The sequence below is a fragment of the Patella vulgata genome, chromosome 9 (genome assembly GCF_932274485.2).
Source record: "Patella vulgata chromosome 9, xgPatVulg1.2, whole genome shotgun sequence".
In the NCBI taxonomy this organism is placed as follows: Eukaryota; Metazoa; Mollusca; class Gastropoda; family Patellidae; genus Patella; species Patella vulgata.
In genome coordinates, this window is record NC_065887.2 from 20,159,432 (window position 1) to 20,185,195 (window position 25,764).

At 33.0% G+C, this 25,764-nt stretch overlaps 1 protein-coding gene across 1 annotated transcript; it reads right to left on the reverse strand.

The window, feature by feature from the left end:
* Positions 1–9,158: 9,158 nt before the first annotated feature.
* Positions 9,159–25,180, reverse strand: LOC126831746 (peroxisome proliferator-activated receptor alpha). The gene is made up of 8 exons (XM_050562397.2): positions 24,878–25,180; positions 15,682–15,917; positions 15,178–15,285; positions 14,166–14,310; positions 13,800–14,008; positions 13,391–13,603; positions 10,926–11,124; positions 9,159–9,464 (listed from the first exon to the last, which is right to left on the reverse strand). Exons 1-8 carry the CDS (start codon positions 24,930–24,932, stop codon positions 9,193–9,195), a joined length of 1,437 nt encoding a protein of 478 aa, XP_050418354.1. The 5' UTR covers positions 24,933–25,180; the 3' UTR covers positions 9,159–9,192.
* Between the last annotated feature and the right edge of the window lie 584 nt (positions 25,181–25,764).

Sequence of the window (25,764 nt, forward strand, 5' to 3'; positions counted from 1 at the left end):
TAAAGATAGCAACGAAAGCTTCATTTGGCACAAAAAGGAAAAGTCTTTTGCAGGAAGTAGGTGAAATATCATTCGAATTGAGGCGAAATGAACTAACATTGAGATACTGGACCAAGTTACAGTATCTTGGGGAAAGCTGTCCAACATTTAAGTGTACAAAAACATCAAGGAGAAAATTCAAAAGAAATGTCAAATTAGGTTAAAAGACCTAAGATTAGATCACTATCAGATTGCTGACAGGGTATTTTCGTATCAAGTCCTATGGACTTTTTTTTAAATCCAAACTATGACATAAGCCTAGGTAACGTTGTCAAGAAAAAAGAAAATCCACAACAAGCTCTATTGCTATCAAGGGAATTCTTGAACAAAAAATGGTCATCGCATGGGAAAATATACACGGACGGGTCTCACTATCCAAACACTACCAAAACTGCATTAGGTGTGGTCATTCCCGAATATAATATTAATATATCGAAAAGGCTACCAGATGGATGCTCTATTTATACAGCAGAACTAAAGGCAATATCCACAGCCCTTGAATGGCTCGTGTCATCCACCGTTCAAAGAGCAGTCAATGTGTCAGACTCCCTTAGCAGCATAAAGTCAATAATACATGACAAAATTGTTCAGAATATTCGAGCAATTGTTTATTCCCTCCGAAACAAAAATACAACCGTAGAATTTACATGGATACCATCCCATGTTGGCATAGCAGGCAATGAGACAATCTGGCTCGCAAATGACTCAGCCTCTGCGAGACCGAATACCTAAAATAAAGCGTTCAGGAATTTAATAGCATCGTCAAAACTAAAACTAAATCACAATGGAAAATTGAGTTGGCCATAGCAAATACTTTTAGATTCAATTTAAACAACGATCTGGTTGTAAAGACGGAGATTAATCACCCATCGCGCAAAATTTGTGGGTTAATCACAAGATTAAGAACTAAGGATTTAATTACCGACCATAAATTTAACCCAGTCAAGTGCGAATGTGGCCACAATTTGACCGTTAATCATGTAATCATTACGTGCAATAAATTGGAAAAGAAAAGACTCCCCGTACGAAGTTTAATGGAAAATGCCAAACTTCAATATACCCTCCAAAATGTACTCCCCCCCCCCCTCGGATGTCATATAAAATTTATGAAGCTATCTCAAAATTCATAGCAGAATCGGGAATTAACTGTTAAATTAGTTGCGTTAAAATAGCACTAGTCAAAGAAAGATAACTGGTTGTGTAGACCAGGTTGGCCCCAAAGCCACCTGGATGCTTTAATAAGATAGGGAACTACATATCTAGTTACAAAAAGGAACTATTGTTGTAGGACAGTATGGCGGTTCAGTCTACTGCATGATTTAATATAATAATATACAAGGGAAAAATAATGACAAATAAAGGAATAGGGACCTACACAACCATTATTAACAATGACAGTGCACATCAATCAATTTAATTTAACCTGTGTTTAAAAATTTATTTATTCCTATAAATGGTTCAATTTGTCTTATTGTTTATGTTGTGTGTGTGTGTTGCTGCTGGCTCTTATTTCTCTTTTCAGGTAACTTTTTATCTGTGGAGAGCCATACGCAAGGAAAACTCTAATGGAATGCTAACAACTTTTAAACTTTGAAGTCTTGAACTTTTAGTTAATTTTTAACAACATGGAACTTATTGGACGAACACTTTTAATACGTAAATAATCTACAGGTCCAGCTATGTGGTTTTTACTGCGAGCACTTCGCTTTTCCACATAAAGCCAGTGGATTCTTTTTCCACACAGGGGTTTTTTTTCAATCCGCCCTGATGACGCCAAACATCAGTCAGTTGGACCTCCTGTTTTAACTATATTATGACAAAGGGAGAAAATGATCCACCCTCTCTTCTCACGACAGCGAATTTATAAGTGTGCGTTAAGAAACTTTGGAATCCGAGGACCTTTTTTTTAATTTTTATTTTTTTTTATTTTGTGTTTTTAACAATTTTCAAGTGTAAATAATTTAATTAAATCAACCTGTCCATAATATCATATTCATTGTATTAGACGTTAAATCTGTAATAAACAACAACAACAACAACAACATATCACAATGTATTGTTTAATTGAGAATAATGTTACAGACCAAATTTGCATGGCTACAACCGTAATATATCAAAATGCAATTGTTGTAATTTATGAACTGTTATAAACTGGTGCAAAAATCACAGAAATGTTTGTCTTATTCATTTAATAGTCTGGACTGTTTTAAATATGTCTATGAATACTTGAAATAAGACATTACATTTATCGGTACAGTACACGTACCGTATGTAAAAATGCACTCCTTGTTTAAAATTTAGCTAGTGACTAAAATTATCAATTTTTTTAATTATCACAAAAGGAACTGTGTAACCTGGCAATCAATTATAATTATATAGCTATATAGGATGCTCTGTCACATTTACAGCTGTGGTGCCGACACAAAGTAGTAAATGGTCATATAATACTGAAAGTTATTCACATATATCCGTGGTTTGAGGCAGTCTAAGGAACAGCAGTTTCAGAGAAAGGTTGAGAGCGAAATTGGGTTTAACGTCCACTTGACTCAAACTAGGTCATTTCAGGACTAACATACGGTTCAATTTTTATTTCAATAATTGCTTGTGCATCGGGGTCTTTAGCAGTGGCAACCAGAGGACCCAGAGAAAAACCACAAGGTTTGATAGGCGACCGACTCCTTGGGGACTCGGAAACCACATCACTTGCCTCAATAACAGATCTTGTGATAAAACACACACGCGTTCAACCATTCATCCACACCCCTCCTCCCAGCAGTCCGGTCAAGCCTGTACTAGTATTAATATATCACTTTTCTCTCATTTTCTTCAAGGAACCGCGGTAGTCAATATTTACACCTACCAAATACTAAAGGGTTAAGATAAGATCTGTTCACAGGTGGGACAAATGTGAGTTTGTTAGTTAATGAATATCAATGAAATTAAGGATAACTAGTTCAGGTGGTATATTAAAACTAAATCATAAATTCCCATATGTTACACCTGATCCATCAAGATGTGTGGGTATATGATTGTTTCATACTTTCTTTTTCCTCCATTTTGTCTTTCCTTGTATGGACACTTTGTCTTTGAATACCCCTTAGGATTTATATTTGACGATATATCACGATGTGAAGGCATATGGAATATAAATGTTTGTAGGATACCCGCCTTGTTTTATATACATAAATTTAAGTGAGCATGGATATTGCATATCTATTTCTTTTTCAATTTGATCCATTTCAGATCTCAAAGGGGTGCAGTACTGAACTTTGAATGTCCCCTTGATTTGATTGCAGGTGGGGAGGGGACTGAATGCACGAAATAATCAGGTACCGGCTTTGATGACATGAATGAATGCATTTTAACATCCCCGACTATGTGTTTTAACTTTCCTGAAAAGGGATTTGGGAACCGGGTCCGATTGCGGTGTTGATCGAGAGAGTTCCTCAGTATTTCCCAGCATGGTTTCCCCAAGTCAGTGGCGCAGGGCATGGTAAGAAACAGAAGTCCCATGTACACGTTAGCATGCACCTAAAAGAACCCTGTCAGCGGAAATTCACACCGCTCTTCAGGTCAATTATTTTCTGTTAAAGTTAAAATATTAAGGCCAACTGCAGATTTCATCAAATTCATGAGGTTGAGGGTTAGGGTAATGGTTAGGGCTAGTGTTAGGGTTAGCGCTAGCCCTGTTTACATCTCGTGGCCTTTGACCAAATCTGCAGTTGGCCTTAATATTTAGACCTAACCTCATTTTCCCTCATAGCCCATCATGGTCCCTTAAGTTCAATAAATTCCATTGCTTTATTAGACAATCCGAAGGAAAAAAAGAAAGAAATATTTAAAGAAGGCACAGCTTTTCTTTATTAAAACCTATATTTATCAAGACAATGGTAAGCATGACATGGTGTGTTAATTCGTTGTCGAGTCAACGGTATATGTTGGAGAGTGAAAGGTATATAACATGCAACAATGGGGATTATGCCTTCAAATACTGTTCTTAAATGTTTTAATATGGGGAGTATTATCAATATTTGTACAATGTTACTGATGAAATAATTGTTTTAATACATTATAGCAGTGGCTACTACACATAATATTATAATATTAGATTACAATGAATGCTTTAACAACACTAATTCATAACTTAAAATTGAAAAACTTTTTTAGTTTAATTTCAAGATGGCTCTCGAAATTAATTTATGAAACCTTCCAAATTGAAAGTTTTCAAAAGATAGTTTGGGGAAATGCCAAATAATCATAAAATATTTAATAAATCTGTCCACTCATTTCTTAGTTTTTTAACTTAACATTTATACAAAATATAAAGATGGAGTAAATGTATATCGTCTCTCTCAGCAACGGCCCCCACAATTCTGGATTCCTAGTAAATTTAAAAGTAATCATTTATAAATGGTCTTTCGTAAACATATGATTTAACTAAAATTCAACAGTATAAAGTTACTGTATTCAAAGTTTTTTTTCCTGGGGACCTGGAGAGGCACATTCTCTCTTACAAAAGATCTCTTGATCCATAAGTCTTATAACTGGAGGCATCATTCCAAATAAATGAGTGAATTTAAGTATTCTAGATTCCTAACCTTAAATGAGAATAAATAAATGACTACATTCTCATGAAAAATATGCCATTCAAAAGATAAAATAAACCACCCCAGCCATTAAATATAAGTTTGCCATTTTCATGAATTTAGCTCTTTATATACTTCATTTCTTTAAATCTTTATGAAACTGTACTCTGATTAATTTCAAGCATTATGGGATGAGAAGTCAGTCAAAATGTAAATAAGGTATTTCAACACTTACATCACCTAACACTAAGGGACATAACCAGTTATTGTATTACAATAGTAGAAAAACATCTATATTTACATATACTAAAACCAATCATTTAACAGTGTCATAAATCCCTTCAATTTGTTACTTTTCTAATAAGATAACTATGTAACAATTTAAAATAAAATGTATATATACAGTCAATGACTATGAATTTGATATTAGAATGTAACTAGTTCTTCAAAACAAAATTATGAATAAAGAAGCTTTTAATGTAAAATTTTGAGAAAATGTTTTCTGATTAATATTTAACCATATCCAATTCCATAAAATTTGAACAAATAAATGACTGGGTTAACATTCTGTATTTGATTGTTATACTGGCTTATTTATCCTCTGTTATTAGTACCGTTTTGCGAAGATGAAATATTAAACATACATTATGCCAGAGCTATCTTTGCTCACAATAGAGTAATTTGAATAAAATTTCCAAAATATTCATTTTACCATTATCTATATTCGAACTATTATAGCAAGAATGACTAGCTCTTTATCTAAATCTTACATATTGTATCTTTAATTAAAATTCAAATTATGACTACATGTACATGCAACTGTACGACACCGGTATGTATCAAGTTTTACTCATTAATAATATGTAATATTTCTTATCTTCCTCTATAATTAACAGCATGTCAACAATTTATATTTACAATGAACGAATAACATGATTTAATAAACAATAACAATATTTAGCACTATACAATAACATTATAGCACTATCAGTATTAAATAACATCATAGCACTTCAAAATATCACTTTTATATATGTATAAAATAACATGAACTTTTAAGCAAATATGGGTTTTACTCTCCCCTTTTTTTTGTAAAATTGTTTGTTTTTTTTCTTTTTCAAAAAACCATTGAACACATAGTGTTCTTAACTAGATTTTGATAATATATAGCAGTTTTTTTAAATTACAAATAAACAATGTATAATCTACATGCCCCTTGCAATTTTCACTAAGGAGTGTAAAACACTGAGAGAAATTCAGTAAGTGTATGTATATATGTATTTTACATATATATGAAACCATAATCAAGGAAAATGTAATGCACTGACTGTATAATATATTAAATGACGCAGTAATGTTTTCAATGATAAAATTTAATGAATCACTGGGAATATTCATCCATTTTTTTGACAAAAATAACAAATATTAATATAAATATATGTCATTTAAAAATATAACAAAAAAAACATAAAATGAATAACATACATATAATTTATCATCAATGATTATTTCTGAAAGAAACTTTTAGTACAAATTGGTTACAATAAACACACTAATATACTATTTACATAACACAAATTTAATTGATTAAATTTTTAACATTCCTTTCAGGGCCAAAGGGGGGAAGGGGGAAAGACCTGGTTCATTCAATGTAATACATCCCCAAACTAACAGTTGGTTCAGTAATATCTTAAAAGTTAAATTTTATTTAACTTATTTTTTTCAATATAAAAAAAGGTCATTACAATCTAACTGAATAAATGCCAGTCAGGCATCCAAGGAATTGATTTCAGAAATAAATATTGTTTTAAATGACAACATGTCAGCACCAAATGGCCACGTAGAATTAGTATTTTCGAATATTTTTGTGCAATTTACGTGTTTTAGGGGAGTGCACTTTTCATTTGTTTATGATCTTATATTTAAAATGACCAGACATCTTGCAATAGAGTAAAATAAGCCAAAATAATAAAAATTGACTTCCACTTAATCTTTTGAAACAACAATTAAATAGTATAGAGCATCTACTTCACTAATCAAAAGAACACATTTGATCAAACCAATTCAGCACTTTATTTTGACTTAAATTAAGGAGCCCTAGCCCCGTGTAGTTTGGTATTTGGGGTAAATAATGTAGCAGTAAATAATCAATTAAATTCAAGTATTGTAAATAAAACTAGCACTATATAACTTATAACTGGCACGTTAAATAACCTAATAACCGGTATATATAAGCAATGACCGCATCTATTGCACATTTATTGAGCCAATATAGATATATTACTTATATAATAACATATTATTAAATGTTAATTAATTAACCTTAAAATATACACTTATGTCTCACTGAAACACCATAATTAATATTTTTTGGGTGTTAATAGAATAATCATGATTATACTTGCACCACATTAACAAGGACTTGAGATCGAACTCAAAAGGGGGACAAAAACTTGAGACAAACTTGAAATGAACCTAAAGAATATATGTCTAAAAACAACACACTATTTAAGATTAAACATCTATTACATGAAAATGCTGATGTTAAAAATTTGCCATTTTATGTCACTGTGTCTGTATATTTAGAGCTATACAGAATAAGGATGATGTGAAAAGATAAACGTATTCAGGGCACTCCTAAAAAATTGTTTAAATTCATACATCACATAATAATAATGTTATCTCAACAGTAATTGTTTACCCTAGTACTCTGGCAAACTGAACTGTAATTAGATGATCATTGTTACATCACATATGTTATCTCAACAGTAATTGTTTACCATGGTACTCTGGCAAACTGAACTGTAATTAATTGATCAAATTGTTACATCACATATGTTATCTCAACAGTAATTGTTTACCATGGTACTCTGGCAAACTGAACTAATTGATCAAATTGTTACATCACATATGTTATCTCAACAGTAATTGTTTACCATGGTACTCTGGCAAATTGAATTGTAGCTACATGTAGTTCTACGTATCAAACTGTGCGATATGAGCAATATTTCATAGTCAATTCTCCCATATCTTCGTCTAAAAATTACCAAGACATTAAACACCATTCCATGCCATTCAATAGATATCCATCCATTGTTATAGTAACTAATGAGCACCGGTAATATTGACCTTGCTAAGATTAAAACAAAATGAAATAGGTTATCTGCTGGATATAAATGAAACATATGTAATGTGTCGGCTAGATTAAATACAAATTGATAGTTATACAAAATAAATAGCAGATCTAGATGTACATGAAAAAAGAGCAAATTATTTTGTTTTTTAAACTACCAAAATTGAGGTGGGGGAAAAATAAACATCTTTTTTTGAGCATAAAAATCTTATATAAACTGAAATAAACATGCTTGACTTCATTCTGGTAAATGTAAAAGCTAAAAGGACAAGAAATCAAGATTTATTTAATTCAAATTAACAAACTGATTACTACTGAATGCACTTTAATGAACAAAATTAAGAAATGGAACACTCCTGAATGCGCTATAATATGTATTACTGGTACGTACATGTGCATTATATAACCAACTTTATGTGTTATACACAATGGCACATGTAAATGTTCTTAACCCTATGACTTTTGTCACATATAATATTATATGATTATTAACCACAATGCTATTTACATTTTTATGTAGGTATGTTTTAATGACCTTCATGAGACATGAATGTCATTTTTTACGTGTCATTTTTAGAGACCAACAGTCTGATTAATATATTAATAATAAAATATACTCCTACACATTTCATAAATCTGTACATATTTGTGAAACCCATTTAGAACACAATCATTTGTTAAAACTAATATAAGTCAGTGAACATTAAAATTTGGGCATAATAAACAAACAATATATATATATATATATATATATATATACATGTAAATATAAGATAACATACATACAGATATTAAATTACAGAACTATATTTAGGTACCATAATTCATCATAATATTAATAATATAAATGTACTATATAGGTGAAAATAACAATTAAATAAAATTTAACAGATGCCACCTAGGTAAAATATATCTATATCTTATTTTGAACACATAACATCATAACTGGGGGATACATGGACCTCTTGGAAACTATACATGATTTCAGGAAAGAGCTTATATATCATAAAAGCAGATATACTTCATACCAAATTCTTTCTCAGCTCGTTGAAATTAACTTTATGAACACTTCGCAAGTCATATGTCTTATGAAAATACAAAAAAAAAAAATATATATTGCCGATTTATGTGTTCTTGAACACATATAAATTGTTTTTTATGCTTAAGATTCCTCTTCAATGCAATTTGAAATGCACTTGGTAGAAGTTCAAACTAACGAGCACAAATATTTTTCAAGGGTTCACCCACCACCTACTAGTTCTGCATATAATCACAAACATTTCAAAATATCTTCAATGTAGATCTTTATAGCAATAGATGCACTTCTTGTCAAAATGTCTAATTTGAAAATCAACCTAAAGGATGTCAAATATTTTTGGAGTGAAATGGACAACTTGTATTTCAGCTTCAGGTACATCCTCACATCTGTCGGATTTAAGCATTCTTATTTTTGACCGCCTCGATATCAAATATTTCTTGTAATAATGGCTGAACACTGGAAAAGTTGTGACTGTGATCGAACAGATGGTTTTGAAGATTCCTTGAAAATTCGTCAACTATTTGGCACAGGTCTGGAATTAACACTAGAAGTTTTGGCAGCATGAGTTTATCTTTTGGATGATTATGTTTCAATTCAAGACGTAAAGCATCAATCAAATCACTTTGAACTTGTTCGGCTTGGTGGACATTTTGTAATCCTGGACATTCTAGAATACAAAGAAAAGATAATATATATAACATATCTTCATACCCACAGAAGAAAATAGTTAAGCCCCCTCACAGAAAGAATTTCTTGTTTTGTCTTCTATACTATAGCAATGAGGTTTTCCCAATTGTTGCATTTTAAAAAGTAGACTTTAAACATACATTATGCAAAAGCTAAATCTGCCTATTGCAAGTCTTTCTTTAGGACTGAAATGTTATCTAAATTATTATTTAGACATTAATTAACTTGTCCAGACCATAATCAACCATCAATGTCAACGCTAGCCTACGATGTTACTGGATTAGGATACCATTTGCTTCTCCACTTCGATTCTTGATTTAATCATGAAATGGATAATCTAGACTATGGTTTTTATCGTACCGATTTTAGTAATAATGATTGTGGCTAGGTCGAGAATTCAATTGCTAAAATCTCAGTTCAGAGTTGATCAATTTGACTGAAATTTTCAGCAAATTCTCTTTACATTATCTAGTTTTTAACTATTATAGTTAGAATTGCCAACTCTTTATCTAATCTCCTATAATGTATCTTTAAGTATGATAAGTATTTAAACTTTAAAACAAACAAGCCAACAGTGAGGCTGATGTCCCCCGCCAAAATACCAAAATAAATAGATGACACATTAATTTATCGCACATTTATTTTTTTTAAAGTATCAAGCAATCAAACTGATTATCAACTATACACTTAAGTTTCATCACTCTCTATCAAAGTTATCTTGTCCTAAAGCATCAACCAAAAAGGCATTGACCTAATCAACACATACACTAAGTTTGAACATTCTAGCCCAATTAGGAAGAGAGTTATCGTGTCCCAAAGCATCAACCAATCAAATTGCTTATCTCTGCTTACCCTAAGCGGAAAATGCTCATCTTCGAACTCCATCAAGGCATTGACCTAATAAACACATACACCAAGTTTGAACATTCTAGCTCAATTAGGAAGAGAGTTATTGTGTCCCAAAAAGTGTGACGGACAGACAGACGGACGGACAGACGGACAGACAGACAGACGGACGAACCCATTTTAATAGTCCCCTGCTTTCTTCGAAAGGCGGGGGACAATTAGTACATACAAGCTTAAAACAAGTTAAAATAGAGGAGAAGCAATTATTGATAGACCTTTTAACAGTTTGGCTGTGTTTATTGGATAACTGTTTTGTAACCCATCGCAACCAATATTAATTGACAAAGGAACCGGAAATTTCTCCATTTGTATTTCAGTTTAATCACTGGTTTTAGCTTAAAATGGGCTTTTTTTGTATAGCATGTTTTAAAAAAACAAAACTAGATTGATCTTGATGTTGCTGTGGCATCTTTCACTGTGTTTAAACAAGGTTTTGCTATGACGTCTTTCAAGTGTTTAAAGAAGGATTTTGCGTCATTTTGCACCTCTCTCCTTATCAGCTTCTATAATAAATTAATCCATTTTCTACACTCACCTGAAGTTAATAAAATTCCACAAAATAATGCAATTTCTCCAGCAGTAAGCTGCATATTGTGTAGTCTATCTCCAACACATATAGTTCTTTCTAGTAATTTCTGAATCTCCGTACAAAGATACGGTGAGAGACGACTAAGTCGAAAAGCATTTCTTCTGGACACAAAATTAATATAGTCCTTATCTATAAGCATATGAAGCTGAAAAAAATAATAAAGAAGAACATTTTTAAAAATGAATCGGATCAGATGATAATTGTGGTCTGTAGAGTGTACATATAAAATGTTACTCAGTCCCAGTTATATTTTTGCTTGATATCCTGATTTATGGCTGTAACCTAGTGTAAACCAATGAAGTCTCTTTATACATGTAACTATTGTTCTGGGGGGCATATTGCACCTGCTATTTGAAAAATGTGTGTTTTTGACAAATAACTGTATTAATGAGCACAAGAGAAAAGAAAAAAGGTTGAGTCAGTGCACTAAAAAGTACCTTGTATTTTTCATTGTGCAATTTAGAATAATACTATTCTATCATAACAAAAACAAAATATATTTTGTTTAGTTAGGTTTAACATTATCACAATATATTGTTTCCTTAGGTGTAGCATGTTACAGTATATTGTTTCATTAGGTGTAGCATGTTACAGTATATTGTTTCATTAGGTGTAGCATGTTACAGTATATTGTTTCATTAGGTGTAGCATGTTACAGTATACTGTTTAATTAAGTGTAATATATCACAATATTTTGTTTCATTAGGTGTAGCATGCTACACAGTATATTGTTAATTAAGTGTAATATATTACAATATATTGTTTAATTAAGTATAACATATCACACTATATTGTTTAATTTGGTGTAACATATAATATTTTGTTTTTAGACATATAGTACATGTACATATCACAATACACTGGTATATTGTTACAGACCCAATTTTCAAAAGTATCAACATACATAAATCATAAATCACAGAAATTGTTTCTTTATTGTTTTAAATGTTCAGAATGTATTAAAAAATGTGTTAAATATGTCTATGAATAGATGAAAGAAGAAATTAAATTTATTGGTAGAGCATATGCATGTAAATGTATAACACACACCTTGTTATAAATATAGCAAATAGTGAATAAAATTATCAGTTTTAAATTATTGCAAGGAGGACTCTATATCATGGGGATCAAGCAAATGTACATGTGTATCACATGTAGCTGCATGTATGCAGGATCTATATAGGGTTCTCTGTGCAGTAATGAATACATGTACATGCACCTAGTGTTGTATACAATAAATCTTAACAATTTTCAATCAGATTGCCTTTCTGGAACACTCTATTTATACATGAACCCGAAACCTTTATTAACTAACTCTCCAAATTTGTATTCCTATGACGTGTATCTGATTGATATTGCTGTACCAATATATGGTAAATAATGTAAGTTTATTGTTTTGAAAACAACCATGAATAGATAAGTCGTATAAAGGTTGGAAAGGCATCTGTTGTCAACACTATCACCTTTTATAAAAGAACATGTGAAACCTTATTAGTAAAGATATGACATGGAAAGGTAATTAATTCAGCTTTTGAACTATACTTAGAGGAGGTGGGTGAAAAAAAATCTCAAACACAGACAGAGCCATCAAAATCTGAATGTTGACAGACATTAACGACCAGAGCTTGTAGATATATCACAGCAAATAAAAAAAGTCAAACATGATTTGATTGACAATATTATGACAAATGGTAAAATTAGAATATTTATGTCAAAATAACACTTTCATGCATAACAGATAACTCATCAGTTTTATTATACTGCTCTTAGTTAATAGAAATACAGAATTTTGATATATTAGGTATGAGAGTACTGTGTTGTACATTTGCACTGATTGCTACTTGTATCTATGTTTTATTCTAGAGAATGATGTCCTTGCAGAAAAGTTTTTTTAAAAATTCATATGGTTTACATGTATCCATTTAATGTGGCTGGCTATTTTTTTCTTGAAAAATCCTACCACAAATAATGTTATAATTAGAGTACATTTGTATATATACAGCTCACTGGTACTGATATTTGAATGACATGGGGTAGAATGGGGTGTCATGAAATATTATGCAGTCAGTACTGAGTGTCATTTGTTGGGAGGTTTTCCCCGTTGGATTTTGTATCTTGACTATACTTTAGACCTAAATGTATTTCTTTTTTTTGTATATTGTATGTTTAATATGTGTAAAATGAAACAATTTCCAGTCAATTTACAATAATCTTAAAAATTTCCATCATCATGTTCCAGATTTACAATGTACCATCATGATCAAGAATTTACAATCTTGGTCAAGATTTTACCACACTGGTCAAGTATTTACCACTTTGATCAAGATTTTACCACCACAATCAAGATTTTACAATCATTTTCAAAATTAGTTTATATATTGTTATTTATTTAGTTGCTATAAAATACTTACAGCTATTTGAACAACCATAAATCCATTAGTTTTCATTAAACAAATTTGATCGGCCATTGACATGTTGGTAAAGCCCGGTAATTTTTTAGCAAACTTAACACTGGCTTCCAAGACAGGAACAATTAATTCCTGATACTGAGTAAATATTCCTTTTTCAAAAAATTCTTCAGAACTCAAACATTCTACCACTATTAAGTCATCATAATTTACACACTGAAGGAAAAAAAAAACAAAAAAAATTCATTCAAATGAAATATGTGTACACATGATGGGATATACATGTATATGTAGATTTATCTTCAATTTTTACTCTCTAGACAAAACAATTTTATGTACATTTGAATTTTGCGAACAAGGAGTAACATCACTTCAACCCAAAACCGATTATAGAAATATTTTATAATATTACCTGTCCCTCTGATTGGTTAAAAATCATAGCCCTTGAGTTTTCTCGTGCAAAGAATATGGTGTTGATGAAAATGTCTCTAAATGCAGCTTTAATTAGATCTGTAAGTGATCTTAGTTCAACAATTCTTTTACCACAGGTAGTCATAAGCTCTTCTTTATCAGCCAACAATTTTTCTCGCTCCGCTTTCGGCATTCTACCAAACCTCACAGCTAAAACAAAATTAATGAACAGGTGGGCTTAGTACAAGTTTATTGATCAATAAATATATATTTCATACACCAGTATGACTAATATTATCATATATTTTGTGCAAATAATTATAAATTTAATAAAATAACCATGATTTGTAAATATTATCTTACTTACCATCTTGTGACATACCAGCATTCAAACATCTTTGATATCTACAGTATTGACATTTGTTTCTTGTACCCATATCTATCTTACATTGTGATCCCATTTGGCATGGTTTGTAAACTAAAGACTTTTTTAATGTTCTCCGGAAAAATCCCTGTAAAATAATACATAATAAATTTATAGACCATACATGTATATACTGAATATGTGTTTAACGATTTAATAAAAATTCATATATCATGTTTTTGTTTTGGGCTTGATGTTCGGTTTTGCTAATGCTCCTGCTTCTTTCTTTTGGTACATGTAAATGCACATAATAAATTGACATTTTGTTCTGCACAATATTAAGATAATGTGTGCACTCCTGTTGTCCATGTTCAAAAAGGTTGAGTTGACAATTTCATAAATAACTATCTGCTTACAGCAATGTATATTCCTTTATTACATATCACCTTATTATCTTATGACGCAGCCACACCCAGATAATAAAGGAATATCATTTATTAAAGTGTGTTTTTGTTACAGCTTAGAGCTGCATAGCCAGAAGTAGTCAGTTAATTTATTGATTAAGTCAAAGATATAATATACGCACAATCCACGACATTTTACTACAACTGCTGCAAGCAGTTTGCTACATCATTTGATACATGTAGATGTAACAGGAACAAATATGGAATAATAATAATTGTTTCATTTCCAGATTTTGTAAAAAAGATTTGTATTTTCTTTATTGAAGGAACTATGGTGTGTATGTTGCTGGCTCACTACCTAGCAAGTCTTGAGGTTAATCTCGTGGTAGCCAAGAAAGTTCACCTGGCTTTCCAAACCCCTTGTCATTGGTGCAAATTTGAAAACCTTGTTATGAAAATTGTCTATTCATGGAATGAACATGGAATTAAATACCCAAGTCCAGTGTATTACCGTTAGTATAACATTAAGGGGGGAGGGACTACCTGAAAAATGTTCTTTTAATTTTAGTTCCCCATTTATTACATTTTCAATTCAATAGCTTTATACATACCTTACAACCTTCACATGAATGTACACCATAGTGAAAACCAGATGCTCTATCACCACATATGCGACATAAGACATCTAACTCGGCTGTATACTGTGGCTTAAATAATGGCTGTAAAAAAATGACATTATTATTACCATAATTTCAGTGGAAAAGAGAGGTTTTTATGCAACATATTAGCACTGAAGTACAAATAAATTATGGTTCCTCATAATTTGTATTTCATGACAATATAAAAAGAGCATTGCACTTTTGGCATACTAATATTTACATTAATCGACATTTATCTTAAAATACACCTCAGTAACAGTTAAATTTTGGATCAAAAATACAACGTTGTCGATATAATAATGAAATACAAGTCTTAATTATGAAATTATTTCAGATTTCTTTTGATTAAATATAGGCTACATGTATATCTATATATATAGGGTGAGTAATAACGGTTGTTGATATACAATGTACATGTACTTTCGAAATACAAGACCCAATTATGAAATTATTTACCTTTCCTCCATCTGAAGAGACACTGGGACTCCGAGAAAGGGCTTCATGTTGAGATGGGGATGATGTAGTCATATGGGGATATAGTACAGATGAGGACTGCGATGACTCCTCCTGGGAAAAAGCTACCGCTAACCTAGCATCCTCCATCATGGTACTACCACCAAACACATCAAAACACATTGTGGGCATCAGTTGATTTGAATCATAGTAACCCTCGTATGGGTCCGCAAAAATCTCTAAAATAAAAAAAAAATAAAATTTTTTAAAACAATGGTTTTGATATTCAAATGTTTTAGCATGTATCGATTTTCTTCCATGGAAAAGTAACCCTTTTATGTCTGATCCAGTCATTAGTGATGCCACGTGTACAAGAGAATTAAGCTTACATATGTTGGTGCAACAGCTGCAATAACATGTCTTACCGGTGGTATATTTAGTTGATGGCCATTGCGCCATGACCCCTCCCCCTTCGACTGTCAAAAACTATCTATTTTACCATATACCATAACCTTCCAATATCCATTCGTGGAGGCTACAACCACATTGTACTTTAAGTGCATTGAAATACATGTAAGATTTTATCAACCTGGCCTGCAGATACAAGCATATCATTTTCTCCATTGAAAGAATTTTTAATAATAGTTTTTATCATTATTATGCTTGACCTAAATTTGATATTAAAAGTGCTCTTGCATCATGAATTTCTGATGGGTGGGTTTAAAATCTTCTGTTGAGGTCCACGAGGCACCCGGATGCCTGACACAGGGAATAAATATACGACTTCTTTAAGCTACATTGTACCGTTAATCTTATCATGAAAGTATCTGAACAATCACATGACATAAGTTATAAAAAACCTACCAAAGTGTCAATGACTGTGTATATTCAGTTCACAAAGGTGAGAAAATTACTCTTATGGCGAGAACAATTTCAGTGCCTACGGGGAAAAGAATATATACACCAACAAAGCCTTGAGCAGTATTATTTCTACATGTGTAAAACACCCACTGTTTGATATTAAGAATGAGCAAGTTTTGAACAAGGTTCAACGAACTGATGTGTATATTCCTACATACATGTATATATCTGTATGTTTATTTTAAATACATGTACATGTATGTAAGTACATGTAGTACATATACTGCTTACAAGATTGTTATTTTAAGTTTCCAGCAATTATGATTATTGTCCAAACATAATATTTTGTAAGGTCTATGTTGAAATTGTTTCACTTTTAAATTCATGATGTTAATTCCTTTGTGAATGTAATATTGCCTTAAGATTTTTTGTTCTGTTACTGCTTAATAGGATGATCTAGAAGAGAAAGGCTTTACAAGGAAAACAAGCCAACAGTGAGGCTGATGTCCCCCGCCGAAATAGGAAAATAATTAGAGGACACATATAAATTTATCACAAATTATCTTTTACAAAGTATTGAACAATCAAACAGTATATCTTTACTTATAGTCTAACAATCAAAGTAGGAGAGTTATTGTTTTCCAAAGTCTCGACCAATCAAATTGCGTATCGCTCTGCTTACCCTGAGCAGAAAATGCTCATTATCAAACTTAGTCAAGGTATTACTGTAATGAAACTATACACCAAGTTTCATCAATCTCACTTAATTAGAACTAAAGTTATCGTGTCCCAAAGCATCAACCAATCAAATTGCTTATCTCTGCTTACCCTAAGCGGAAAATGCTCATCTTCGAACTCCATCAAGGCATTGACCTAATCAACACATACACCAAGTTTGAACATTCTAGCTCAATTAGGAAGAGAGTTATCGTGCCCCAAAGTATCAACCAATCAAATTGCTTATCTCTGCTTACCCTAAGCGGAAAATGCTCATCTTCGAACTCCATCAAGGCATTGACCTAATAAACACATACACCAAGTTTGAACATTCTAGCTCAATTAAAAGTTATCGTGTCCCAAAGCATCAACCAATCAAATTGCTTATCTCTGCTTACCCTAAGCGGAAAATGCTCATCTTCGAACTCCATCAAGGCATTGACCTAATCAACACATACACCAAGTTTGAACATTCTAGCCCAATTAGGAAGAGAGTTATCGTGTCCCAAAGCATCAACCAATCAAATTGCTTATCTCTGCTTACCCTAAGCGGAAAATGCTCATCTTCGAACTCCATCAAGGCATTGACCTAATAAACACATACACCAAGTTTGAACATTCTAGCTCAATTAGGAAGAGAGTTATTGTGTCCCAAATAGTGTGACGGACAGACAGACGGACGGTCAGACAGACGGACAGACAGACAGACAGACGGACGAACCCATTTTAATAGTCCCCTGCTTTCTTCGAAAGGCGGGGGACAATAACTATTTTATCTTTGCATGTCAATAGATATGATTCGTGGCATGTACGTATACGTGACATCACGATACTAATCTATTTCATCTATCTACGATATAGATGACATGATCTAAATGACCTTTATATCTTTCACAGATTTTCTATACCTACATGTAGATAATATATATATACAATGATCTGAATATGCAGAATGAAATACATGTATTTTAAACCAATGGACAGGTATTGTTTATTTTATCTCACTATCCCAATAATTGATTTAATCAATAAAAATAATGCTGTTTTGGGGGTATTAAAATAAAAAAAAATCAATTGTGGGTCAAGCATATATTTATGTAAATTCAGCATAATTCTAGGTTCACTTTGACATACATTGTACATGTACATTTAACAGAACATATATGTGATAGGGCTAAATGTAGATACAATGTAGAGAAAACCACAAACTGATGGGTCACTGGCAAATATACATTACATGTACATGTACTGTACATGTACAATGTACATACACATGTACATAACACATAACCTGATTTAAAGGTCCAGTGTATAGTTGTGGCAGCAGTAGGACATTGACCGGGATTCAGGTGTACCATAGATTGGTCTGTTCAAAAAGTCGAATAACCAACACAAGTATTCAAAGGAAAAGATTTTCTTATTTATTGGATAACTAAATATAGGACCAATTCAAAAAGCTTTTATTATGCAAATTGCCCTTTCATTATCTATGCTTATATCTCAATTTATTTTCACCTCAAAAGCATACTACATATGCATGTATACTGTAAGCTGGTTTAGAGGGCAAAGTGCCAGTGACCTAGTGTCAGAAATAGCTATTGGGTTCACAGTTATAAATACTTTTTATTGGCCCACATTACACAGAGTATATCTTTACCTATTATGTGTGCAGTCAAGCTGTTACACAAGACTGGAAGATTGCCAAATCTAAATAACAAGCTAAGCCCAAGCTTTACACCCAAAAAAATTTATTTGATATTTGTACATGTGAATATATGAAATTATGAATTCATATGTGTATTTAGGCCAAACAAAATAATTATTGTGTTTCCACCTTTGTACCCCGCCCCACCCACCCATTATCAGTACAGATACATGCCTAAATTTTTTTAATAAAGAGTATTATTTGGTTATGGACAGGTAAAAGATATCAAACACCTTCCACCATATCAATGACTGATCTACATGTATATGAACATGTTTTATACCAAATACCTATATTAGACCATTTTATGTATTCCTGTTTTCTCTTTAAAAAAGATTTAATGGCTAGTTTTAATATGGTAATTTAAAATCAAGGATTAAATACAGCCTACAAGATTCATTAATTGGTGGACATATATCATAATTCTTAGAACCAATTATTATAAATTCTGTGTAATTCAATCCAGTGATACATGTACATGTAGCTATAGTCATAAAATAATATCTTACTTCTATGCTTCTTTCGACATTCATGTAATCAAAGGGATCCATTTATTTTATTTTAATTTATCTGTATGTGTAGAATCATTAGCAACCCATGTCTATTTCTTTTTAGGGTGCACGATGACTACATGTAAGTGCGTAATATGCTGGCTCGCTAGTCTGGAGGTTGCAGGTTCGCTCCCGGTGTTGGCTGAGAAAGTTCATCAGGATTTTCCAGCGTGGTTTCACCTTGTCAGTGGTGCGGGATGGAGGGCCTGACAGCTGTCTAGTCGTTAGGAAGAGTCGAAAAACCGTGGTTCCGTGTACACATTGGCATGCATGTAAAAGATCACTAGGCAGTTGGAATTCGATATAAGAGTAGTGCGCAGTTCCAAGGTCTGGGAAATATTTCCCTCAAAGCACACTGCATGGCGTTGGCTCGTCTTCATTAGCCCAGTCTGAACAGTAGGGCGTTAAACCCCATTTCATTTCGGTTTCTTTTTAAATTTAAAACCAAGGTCCCGTGTACACATTGGCGTGCACGTAAAAGATCCCTTGGCAGTTGGAATTCGATATAAGAGTAGGCCATAGTGCCCCTGCCCGGGCAAAAATTTCCCTCATAGCACACTGTATGGCGTTTGCCTGTCTTCATTAGCCCAGTTTAGGAGCAGAACAGTAGGACGTTAAACCCCATTTCATTTCATTTCTTTTTAAATTTAACACTATCAGTTTTTAAACTATTTAATTTACATTTAAGTTTAAAGTAGCTAAGTCTCTAACTCAATATCATCCAAAATCTTCAACATTAAAAACACGATTTATTTGTCAAATTAAATCAACATTCATGTTGTGATCTTACCGGAAAAAGATGGGCTTTTGATATCCAATATTTAAGACAAAATAAACATTTTACCATGGTACGAATCGTGTACCATAATGCGCTTCAGCCCCAGTTGTATCAAGAGACTCAAGGGACGAGGCTAGACACATTGCACCAAATCAAACGGCGTATGTAGACTGGAATAACCAGACGCTAGAAATTTGCACTCGCTTGAGACTGCTGGCTTATTTCGCCGAACATAACTGATTTGAAATTGGAGTAAAAACGGAAACCATTGAATGTAAATCAGTTTATATACATTAATATTACAGTATTATATGCGTTGCGACCCACTTTTGTCAATTTCTAGATCCCAAATGTTAGCGATTTAGCTCCTTTAAGTCACTATTGGCAACACTTTGAGATTTAAGTTTAAGTCACTATTGGCAACACTTTGAGATTTAAGTTTAAGTCACTATTGGCAACTCTTTGAGATTCTTTTATTGTGTTACTAATTCAAAACTTTTAAATGGTTTAATATAACTTCAATATATTCTGAGAGGGAGAGAGAGAAATGGGGTTTAACGCCCATCTGATACAAACTAGGTCATGTTGGGGACTAAGTACCGGTACAATCTTATTTCAATAAATTGCTTCCAGGTACATTGTACATGTAGGGGTCTTTAGCAGTGAGGGGAAACCAGAGGGCCCAGAGAAATTGATTTTTGTCGTGATTAAAAAGTTATTGCTACAATTGAACTGATTGTATATAACTTAAACTTGTTAAAACCCGTACATGCACCAATTATAACTGTGCTGGATGGGATAATACACCATTTCTCTTCCATTTGGGAGGTACATGTACATTGTAAGAATCGATCTAGAGGCACATCAATTGAGAGCAATTAAATCATATCAAAATGTTACTACCATAATGCACGATTCCCCTAACACACTGTGATTAGTCTTGATATAATATGCTGTAATTTTCAAATATCAAGTCACGAAAACTCATGATCCCATTTAAAATTTATGAATGTGTTCAATAACTCCAAGATAGGATACCGTACATGTACACTAAAATATTGTATGGCAATGCAGATATCCTCACATACTACAACTTTTTTCCAATTGTAGGCTATCATAGCAAATATCGTAGTGTGTCAGGTCAGCTTAAAGATCTTTTCTGAACTGTCTAACCATTTGATTTCAAAAATGGCAAATATGCTTTATCCTCCCACTATTTGACCTGGGACTTCATCCTTCACAATGAGGGAGGTCTCTTATGCCACCTTTAGCACTAAAATTTGGAAATGCCTCAAGTCTCTATCTAGGAATCCTGGCTGTAATTTCGCACGTATAGATCATGTACATATCTACATGTTATACTATTTCGAAAAGGAAGCTCAATTTAACAAGAGGGATATCCTTAATCACTGATGCAAGCCCATCAGGAAATGGCACTTAAAAGTCATCATATAAGTTTATAGTGCTCCTGGTGTAATACGAAACACATCAAAATCAAAAAACTTTCTTACATGTACGTAAAGTAGTGGATCTAAATGTACTTATATTGAGAGGTATATACATCTCCTAATCTAAAGCGCACAATTTATCATTATTAAAGTAATAAATTTCTGTCAACAATATAACGCCCATCGCTACACCCAATTGAAAACTACGCAATTTCATTTTTTATCCCCTAATATATTACGTATGTTGTTGCATTGATATTCAGATTGCAATATACGTGTACATGTACTCAACAAACTGCATGTACAATGTAACCTACATCCATATATAATCATATTCCCTCAATTATCCCAATGAAATTTATAATCTGCTTTGATTTGAAACAATTAAATTAAATGAAAGTTTATTTACATGTATGATGTGATTGTTACATCTTGGAAATTATTAAGATTATTAATTGTGATGCCTCTGTCAGTTCTCTGTATAATAATATCGTTATTTACCAAAGCTTGACAATACTGAAGAAGTTTCTATTCACTGATTATTTACAGATCTGGTTTTGAAACAAGAATGTTGTTAATTATTTCATTGACTGTGGTAGTTATTCCATAGAAAAGGGGAGCCAAGGTGGTTCAGTGAGTAAGACGTTGGCTCGCTTACCCTGAGGGCACCCTGCGTTGGCCGAGAAAGTTCAATGGGATTTCTGGCGTGGTTCCCCCTTGTCATTGATGTACATATACATGTAGACAGAGGGCCTGGCAAGAGACAACATACTGTATAGTTATTTATATGGGGGAGAGAGAGAGAAATGAGGTTTAACATCCACTCGACACAAACTAGGTCATTTGGGGACTAACATATGGTTTAATTTTATTTCAATAATTGGCTTGCGCGTAGGGGTCTTTAGCAGTGGGAGGAAACCAGAGGACCCGGTGACCCTACTCCTTGTCGCGTACAACGGGGGGAATCGAAACCACACCAGTTGACAGACTTTATGGTACAGTGCGCACGTACTAACCATTCAGCCATCCAACCCCCCTGTTTATATGGGACACATTGGCATGCACCTAAAAGAACTCTTGACAATTGGATTTGAAATAAGAACAGGCCATAGTATTGCTGCCCAGGCAAAATTTCCCTCACAGCACACTGCATTAGCCCAGTAGCAGTAGAACAGTGGGACATTAAACCCCATTTCATTTCCATAGAAAAGGTATGACTATTGGTTATGATCAATCATGCTTTATTGTTATTTTATTACTACACTAGCTTAATTACGCATCTACCTGGGTTTGCATGTGTGAGTGTGATTTTAAGCTAGGAAAAATACGTGTACCGGTTTTCTGGAAACCGGAGGACCTGGAGAAAACCCACGGGATTGGACAGGCGACCCTACTCCTTATCACGTACAACCGGGGATTCGAAACCACGCCAGATGACTCAATAACAGACCTTATGATACAGCACGCACATGCTAACCATTCGGCCACCCAACCCCCCCAGGCTAGAACAGAATGGTATGTTCTAGAATACTACACCAAATACAAAATGTACCAGTAAAAACTTGAGTTGGCAATGTAGAAAGTACTGGTCTTGCTCCTGGGCTAATTTAGGCACCTATTTTTAGTGAATTCTCGGTGTACAAATTTATCATGTAGTATTTATATATTCTGGGATTGATGAAAATATACCATAACTGAAACCAATAAAAACCCTTCGGCAGGCTTAATATACATGTATAGGTTATAATTATGACAAAGACTGAATCCAGCATTATACAGAGTACGTCATTACATGTAGTTGCAAATGGTTATCATAAGACTATAGGGCATTCCTGACTTTTTACAGTAGTAGGTGCGATGGTCTTAATATGAAATCATAGTGAATTCGACTTTCCATTCAGATAAGAAACCCATCTTTTTTTCTATTATTTGAAATTAATCACGCCTAATTTACATAAATGTATTATTAATGATACTGTTTTTACAATTCAATCTGAGAATGCTTATAAATGCTTAAAGCTATAGTATACTTCTCTTATTAAAGGCCAACTGAATATCACATTAGAAATATTTATATAAAATCAATAACATACAGTGTTAACACACAGCAATCCAAATAAAATAGAAGTTATGATTCATAATAAATAAAATAAACCTATACATGTAGATGTTAAATGTTGACATTGACATATGAATTTTTAAACAAGATGAAATGTACATGTATTAACCCTAAAAACATTAATAACAACTGGCAGGCATATATCCTCATTTCACATAAAAATTACGTAATATACATCAGCCAGAAAACTATCTGTTCCTTATTCTATGGTATAGTAATTACCACATTACACCTTTCTTAAAAATGAATACATGTACTATGCAATAAACATACATGTTTCTTTGTACATGTACAGTATGTTCAAGCCTACACATACATGTATGTTCACGTCTACATGTACTTGTAATTACTGTGTTTTTACTTTTAACTATTTTCCTGTAAAGATATTGTCGATAACATATAATAAATATGTAAATGCGAGTAGTTATTTTAATCCTAGCGAGATATCTCAATGTACGGCCCATTAGTTAGTAGTTATTTGTGGTTTTCTGAAATCTTCTACCTCTGTACACAACATATATATATACAAAAAATATCTGAAGGCCAGACTCGAAAAATTTTAGAGGATCTGCTCGGCCCACTGTGGGATTTGACCCAGACATTCTAGTCAAAAGACTTGCTGTGACGCTTACTACCAAGGATATGGTACTTTGTTTATATATTCACTGAACTGAAATTCTTATATTTACACTACCAGGAATCCAGGCTAGTACAGCATGCATTATAGTATACATGTACTTAAAACTCCCTAATACAAATTTTAATCTTATTTCATATACCCAAGTCTAAAGGCCTACTTGGTGGAAAGATGTTTACTTAATATAACCCACCTTGGTATAGGGCCTAGTTTGTTTACTAGATATTTGTCCAATCTCATTTTATGATGAGCAGATATGAATATAATGCGGTGGAAATAAAAATGATTTGAGGAAAAATTAGAACTGTTTATAAACATTAACAGCATTTATATTATAAGTAACAACGTACACAGACTTAAAAAAAAAAATAATTACAACTCACCAAAATGATGTGATTGAGGACCGGAGGCAGGATGGTACTCGTCAGCGAGAAGCATTTATAATCCCACAAAATAACAGTTAAAACAATTTGTGAGCCACTACCCCAACATAGACATGTGCCGCGGTAAATCCTAAAAACTTCTGGCTGGTGGTTCAATGTTAGCCTGGGTCGCTTCGACAAAACTCTCAAGGACGTCGACACCAACTGTGATCTAGATTACATCAAGTTCTTGTCAGATATATTGGCGTTACTATATACTCGTAGTCTTCTATAGTATTATATAACTGTGAACAAGGTGCTACACATCCACCTTACTCGACTTCTTATTCCGCGAATGCCACTGTCTGAATGCACGTCGCATTAAAAATCAGTCTGTTTTGTCCTCGATACGTCACGTCACTAATAGGGTCAAACCGGTAAGATCTGCACCGTTCGGCCCACTGACACACTGTGATACTGACATACTGACCTGTTTAGCGCGTGAAGCTGCGCAGAGATATGCGCATTGTGAATTTTAGGTCATCAGTTATCGCCTATCGGCTTAGTCTCGCATTACAGGCACTTCGTATCGTCACGACACGACAAGCTAGCTGTAGTATAATATGCGAGCAGCATGAACGCTATTGTCTAATTGCCTACTGGTTGGACAATAAGCCAATGGTTGTTAGTTAATGAGATCACAGATCGAGTGGGTTGAGTACCAGTTGCTGTTAATTTCATTGATTATATGTAGGCAACAAGAACATTCTTATTGAAGAAAAATTATGCGAGGAGACTATTAGTCTATACTTATTAATGAAACTCGTGTACCTTTTTTTTTAAAAAATTGAACACGTCTTATAATTGATCACGAAATTACATTTAGTGGGAGTAATAATATCAGCTTG

Coding starts and splice junctions, on each gene's coding strand:
- LOC126831746 (XM_050562397.2), bottom strand. CDS start 24,932: ATGCTTCTCGCTGACGAGTACCATCCTGCCTCCGGTCCTCAATCACAT. Junction 15,286..15,681: donor TCTCTTCAGATGGAGGAAAG/GTAAATAATTTC, acceptor ATTTTTTTACAG/CCATTATTTAAGCCACAGTA. Junction 11,125..13,390: donor TTATGGTTGTTCAAATAGCT/GTAAGTATTTTA, acceptor TATTTTTTTCAG/CTTCATATGCTTATAGATAA.